This window comes from Pyxicephalus adspersus, chromosome 3 (genome assembly GCF_032062135.1).
Source record: "Pyxicephalus adspersus chromosome 3, UCB_Pads_2.0, whole genome shotgun sequence".
In the NCBI taxonomy this organism is placed as follows: domain Eukaryota; kingdom Metazoa; phylum Chordata; class Amphibia; order Anura; family Pyxicephalidae; genus Pyxicephalus; species Pyxicephalus adspersus.
Genome location: NC_092860.1, coordinates 143,197,411 through 143,204,158, shown reverse-complemented (window position 1 = coordinate 143,204,158; position 6,748 = coordinate 143,197,411). Strand labels below are relative to the sequence as shown.

The window sequence follows — 6,748 nt, the reverse complement described above, 5'->3', positions numbered from 1 at the left end:
AAAAAAAACAGAAAACACCAAATCACAATGACTACTAGCCTAAGGCACAATCTTCAGGCAACGCTTACTACAATTACCTTGAATTCTGAACCATCTAAGCTTTCAAATGACTCCATGGAGTTCCAACTTTTTCTATCAATAAAATATATTCTGTTTCCAGGCTCCATTTTGCGACCTAAAGCCTACATTTTAATTTGTGGCTACCAGACACACTGAGCATTTAACATTATAGGAGACTGCAGACAATTATTTTTATTCATATCCAGTCTATTAGGCTTGCAGTGAGACAGGGGAATAACTGCAAAGCACAACATGGAAAAGGACTTCTAAGCATAGATTGTGAGCCCCTTTAGGGGACAGCTAGTGATATAACTATGGACTTTGTACAGCGGTGTGTAATATGTCGGTGCTATATAAATCCTGGATAGTAAAATCTATTTACCAATTATACAGACATAACATTTTTACATGTATAGGTAGAATATCTTCTCTCATATCTTGTTTCAGACAAAATCAAGACCAAAATGGGGGCCAAATCCAGTAACCTAGAAGCTAGGTTGAAGGCTAGAAGGGGATTTTGTTTTAGATGCAGAGCGAGGGCACCTAAAGAGATCAGGCAAGACCACCATTATTTACAAATATTTACCTGTTCACATTTAATTTGTAGAGTCCGGGAATTGCCGTTCGCATTCACCACTGAGGCAGAGAACCACTGGATTCCTTCAGTCATGCTGTAAACCTTTATAGATGTCCCAACTAAATTCTTGGCACCTTTAAAAGGAAGTAAATCATGTTTACACACTGCAAACAAAGCAACACAAATGCTGATGTTATCTAAGACAGACAAGACTACTACTAAACAGACCAGTACTACGAGTTAGTAGTCTTTATCAGACACAATGGGCGACCTCACCTTGCAATATGCGGCTCTCATCCACATTCTTTCTGATTAGCTCCTGGAAAGCCTTGTTAAAAGTCCGGTTTCCTTGCATAAACTGCTTTAAGCTTTCCCGGTCCTAGAACAAAAAGCATTATTGGTATCAATATGGAAGCTTATATAAAAATCACTTATCTGCCATAAAAATACATCTTCATCAGGTTGTGATAGTAACCTCCTATAAGTGGTGGACAAAGTATGATGTATGCATTTTTAGAGATGATCAAGTAAAAGGAATATACATTTTAGTTTATAACTTTATTGTAAGCAAGCACCTATGAGTATTGTTTAAGCCAACACAAGAGAAAATATTGCAAATACATAAATATATATAAATTTTTGCAACTGTCCTTGCATTACATTCTCCCAAAACAATTTGACTGTATCTCTTCCTTGGATTAATGCTGTCAATAAGTGTTACAGAGAACACAAACCACAAGATATTTCTATCTCCGATTTGGCCAAAACCTTCATTATAAACAGAAAATAAAAAGTCTATATGAGAGTCCTATAGAGCTTCAGCATTTATTCTGTAGACCTAAGTGAGACCATATATCTATTTTTTTATATAAAAGTTAAGCAAGCTAGAGAATATACTAGATTTTTAATAAAGCTGTTAACCGATAACATTTGGCTTTGACTCGCAATGACCATATTATCAAGGAACATAAGAAATCATACAAGAACTATATGTTCCACTCCACCATTTCTTATCAGAGATAATGCTGGACTCCGAAAGCTATACAAAAAAGGATTTCTGGAATAAATTAACCTTCCTTGGCTTTTCTCAAACTGGAAAGAAACATTGAAGTCAACAATTACCCGCACAGGCTTCACAACTTCTGTATTCATGAAGACTTTGTGTTTGTCCCCGAGGAACTGTATGCATGTCATGGGTTCCATAGACACCTTGGCCACCAACGTCTTATATTGCTGTTTACAAAGAAATAAAATCAATAGTAAAATATAATGGTATAATGGTTACAGAGCTTAGATGTAGATAAGCTGATGAGCTTTTTATTGAAGTAACTACTATAATCAACTCTAATGACACAAAATAAGCGATTTGTCTGTCTGCTTTATCTTGAATTCACTACTGGAGGTCATGGCTTTGAGTCGATACTCACCATTGCTGGGCACAGTACAAATACTGTGGGGTTACTTGGACATTGGCGATCAGCCACTGCCAAGCTGTGCTCAACCAAAAACAACTGGACTTGGGCTCCATATATTTCAATCCACGTTCTGTTCTGCCAGGGTTCACCTTCAAACTCCACACAAACCTATAGAAAAAAAAAAGGTGTAAAATATGAAAATAAAATAAAAACAAATGAATATGTAACTTTGTAGCAGTCATGTGTGGAATATATGACATTGCACAACCTAGACTGAGCCTCCACCCAGACACACGAACTGGACCGCAGCCAAAAAACAGCTCACGTATGCTAATGACCACGACTAGTCTCCATAAGTCAGCATAAAGGAAACAGGAAATGTTCTGTTAAAAATACATTTAGTGGCACCTTTATTCTGTATACACAACGAACATCATCAACAGACCTAAACAAAGAAAGCGGCTCACCAATATCTAGCAAGAAACAAAGTCAAACCAAACATGCACTGACAATGTAAGTATCCTCTCATTACAAAGTAAGAACTATTGTCACAAAGGCTCATTAGACCACAGTTATATTTCTGCATTTGAAGCGCATACTTAGATTTCAAACCTGTAGGCTGCTATTTACTTTAAATGTGGACTATCTTTCCAGAGCTGCAAATGGCATTCAAAAGCATAAATTTGAGAAGCGTTTATTACCAAACATTACTAGAAAAGGGATCCTTAGCACACGGAGCAAACATTGCTCCCATCAATGATACATTATTGGATGGGATTAGGTGGATGAATACAACACTAAGGCTACATACACACGTCAGACGATTCTTGTTCGATCATCGGCTTGTGGTGTGTGTACAGCACTCGTTATCCGTACAACCGTCCTGGTGGATCCGTGGACAGGAAACGATCATAATGAAGGTGAAGGGGGGGGGAGCAGCAGGGTGCCGCTCCATCATTCTCTCCCCCCCCTCCATAGAGCAGAACAGTGCTGTATGTACATTGCTCGTTCATGCATCGTGCAGTCGTTGGAAAGAATCATGAAGGACCCTTTCCAATGACAATTATTACACGGGTATACGTAGCCTAAAGAAAAGCTATAAGTATAATTGTCTTTGGCATCTAATAGCTAAAAAGCACATCTTCACCCCACCAACAGCCTTCATAGAAGATTTTCATAGAGGAATTTGTACCTCTCAGTTTAGGTGACACCAATGATCTTTATGGCTGACATTCTTCCCACTGGCCACCAGTGTAAGTCGCGTTTTTCCTAATGACTGCCATGCTAATGAATTGTGTTTCACAAGACGTGCAAGTGTTAAGGCATCCCCCATGTGAAACTGAAAAAGTAAGTTATGGGTGAATTAAAAAAATTCCAACATAAAATGAGATTGCATTTGGACGCCATGAAAAGCATCAATGTTAAAGAATCATCACCCCTGGTATTGTGTGTAAAATGTAACTGCTTGTCTTACACTTTATTAGGATCAATTGTATGATAGGAGCGAGTGGAAAGCTGGGTACAATATGCTGCACATGGAAGTGTCTGAGAGCTGCTGAATGACCTCCCAATAGGGGGCGGGATTTACACACACACCCACTTCCTCCTACCGGGAGGGGCAGATCACCATGTGGCAGTTTGTTTACTTTTTTCAGCAGCCTGGAGGAAGGGCACGAGTAATTACTAGAAAGGGGATTGTCTTCCTGTCTGGGGATGACCCAGCCCACATATAAAAATATACTGCCGTCATCACAAAACACATTTACATTATTGGGACCAGGTCCAAGTAGAAAACCCAAGATCCATGTAAGGGTTAAAGCTCCATATTCTCTAGCACCGAACACTTTGCAGTGTGCAAATCTCCAGTTACAGATCTGTGTCTGGTACAAGCAGAACTCTACAAAGCTTCATTCAATACCAACACCAGCCAGTGGCATCAGAACGGTAACTGATCCGTTAAAGGATTAACGGATCATAAAATGCTAAACACACACATGAAAAAGAGAGCCAGGTATCTTAACACCAGGAGAGAAATACCCAACCAAACCACCGTTTAGATTTCAAAGGTTAAAGGAAATGAGCTTTCAGTTTTCAACCCTGGTTAAAAACAAATCTGGTCAAGTCCAAGGAGTTAATAAATGAGCAGAAGCGTTCTCAGAGCACAAAACGACTTAGGGGGGAGCCATTCTATAAGTCATGATCTGAAATACCACTTTATACAACACAGATCCCTGCGAGACTGGAGAAAAAGCTGTAAATTATTTTGTCTAAAAAGTCTTGGTGTGACATTTCCTATCATGCCAGAGAAAGGTAAAGACCATCTAGAAAAAAACTGCACCCTCACGAAAGGTTCTTCCAGTTCTCCCCTTCAGCTAACTGCTGTTAAGTCAAGGACACAAACTGAAGAAGGAAACCCAACTTTCTGAGGTTTACAAAGCACAGGACTACCATTATGAGCATCTAGGAAACATCAAATACTCATATCCAGTCCAATTCCAAGCTTCATCTAATCCAGCTTTGGGGAACACCAGAAACCCGTCAACTGTTTTTTCACCAAGCTAATGACACGTGTCATCTGCAGGAAAGTTGCTGAAATCACACAATTCTTTTTCAAACAGATACATTTTTAAAACTTCAACCCAGCATTTACCTCAGCTTTGCTGATTGACCCAACATGTGATGGTGATCTCCTAGTTTCAAAGCTAGCATGACTCCTAAGCTATCTGTAAGGGAAGAATACCTCACACCGATCACCAATGTAAAATGGATTTTTTTTTTTTACACCTTCTAAGATTCCTTAAGGCCTAAAAACATTGTAAACATGTTTCTCAAGAGTAAAAACATCCAGATGGACAATATTCACAATAGAAATGAGGTTTTAGCTTTGTCCATCATGCACCCAAAAGGTAATAAATACAGCCAGTCATGTCTCGTTTTAGTCAATCGGCTGTAGTTAATATAAAACACAAACCTAATCCCACATGCTAGAGACATGCTGCCATTTTAAGAGTAATGTCTCTGCACAATATTTAAATCTATTGAAGAGCACAGCTGCCAGACTAATCCGCTCAAACACAGCCTTTCTCTTCTCTAGCAGGCTGCATAAAACCCCAGCAAATTCCTTTTATAGTATGCAATTTGCAAAGTTCCCTCCCGTCTCCTACCCGCAATTGGGAGTCTGCAGCTAAAAATTGTGTAAGGGCCCCAGGACAGTAATACTTTATTAGCAATGGTTGACCTAATTAAAGAAGTCTGTATTTCCATGTCTTTCCAACAATGGAACAATGTAGATTCCTTTATTAAACTGGTAAAGTATGTAAGGAGAAAGCTGGGCGGAATCCTGTATGGCCTAAATGTAGAATGTTTAATTCTACAAACTTCCGGTCGTTGTTCGAAGACTTTATGAATGAGGTAGCATCATTTCCTGATAAGTCCTCCAACCAATGGTGGCAGGCCTGAAAGTGAAAGGCTTGTATCTATTGGTTGATATGGCTGGTGGGTGGGGCCAGTTGGAGTAAACAGCTGGCAGAAGTCAGGGAAATGCTTACTATTCAGATATTCTAACCCAGACATTGCGTGTGTGTTTATCAGATAGTAAACATTTTATGACTCCATGCCTGACTATCTTTAATGCAATGGTGCACCCAGCAAAATAAATCTACATAAACCATGAAATGACCATGCTTTGGTATCCAAACTGCAGGATGTGGCCAACATGGTTGTCCTATATTCAGTTCTCTCAAGGGAGGTTTGAACCAATTTTGAATGTCCTGGCCCGTGTTAAATCAGGAAAAACCAATGAAGGGTTAATCGCTGATCCTGGAAATTGTATATGTCTGCATAACCAACATTGGAGACCCCATGCTAAAAGGCTCCAGGACGGACACTAATGACCATGAATGCCTAAGGACTTGGAAAGATAAAACAAAGGAGCTACAAAACCGGGAGAAAATTACACCAATGTAAACCAATTCCACCTGGATTTATTTATGTAGAATGGGTCCACTATGGCTTTCCTCAAATACCAAAATTATCAATAGCTAGGCTAATCGTAGGGCATATCCCGCCATCTTTCCATAAAAATCCCCATCTATCAGATGAACACAAAGAATGCTCTTTTCCATTTCATTCTCCTACAGGGTTAAACCATTCAATTCGAGGTGATGTATATCGCAATATATGCGTCGTAATCTCTTGCTTGTACACGGTAATGTCGAGTTTGGCAGGGCTACACCCCTTGCATAACATGACTCACGAGATCAACAAGCTAGCTAACGCTCCCCTCCCCAACTAAAGAATCTGCCGGTCCCAAGTTTACACATGAATACAACCCCCTCCTTGGTAAAGCAGACAGCACATACACAGAGGAACTTGCAAAGCCACAGCAGCTGGGGGTGGGAGGGAAGAGAAGGCAGAACAAGCTTGCAAAAGGACATTCACAAGAAAACAATGGCTCTCTCACTGCTTGGGCTGGGTCTTCTACACACACAAAAAGGGATTAGTCAAGGAAATGAAAGGAATCGTCCAGTGACCATATAGTTAACTTTACAATGTGAAGAATATTTTATAGCTTGCTGAATGCTCCGCTTACTATACGGATTGTGCTAGCTCTCCGAGAACGTTCAGCTCTATTTTGCCTGGTAACAGTTCGAGAATGTACTGTGCGGATAAACAAGTCACCCAACAAAGCCCCAGC

The 6,748-nt window shown here is 39.8% G+C and overlaps 1 protein-coding gene across 1 annotated transcript in view; it reads right to left on the bottom strand.

Annotated features, from left to right (window-relative positions):
• The window catches only part of KDM3A (lysine demethylase 3A), a 26,870-nt gene that overhangs the window by 13,842 nt on the left and 6,280 nt on the right, over window positions 1-6,748 (bottom strand). The window contains exons 3-7 of the mRNA XM_072406895.1: window positions 2,065-2,220; window positions 1,760-1,870; window positions 914-1,016; window positions 637-771; window positions 78-175 (exon numbers count right to left, since the gene is read on the bottom strand). Of these exons, the coding sequence (XP_072262996.1) occupies window positions 78-175; window positions 637-771; window positions 914-1,016; window positions 1,760-1,870; window positions 2,065-2,220 (603 nt within the window). The remainder of the gene's footprint in view (window positions 1-77; window positions 176-636; window positions 772-913; window positions 1,017-1,759; window positions 1,871-2,064; window positions 2,221-6,748) is intronic.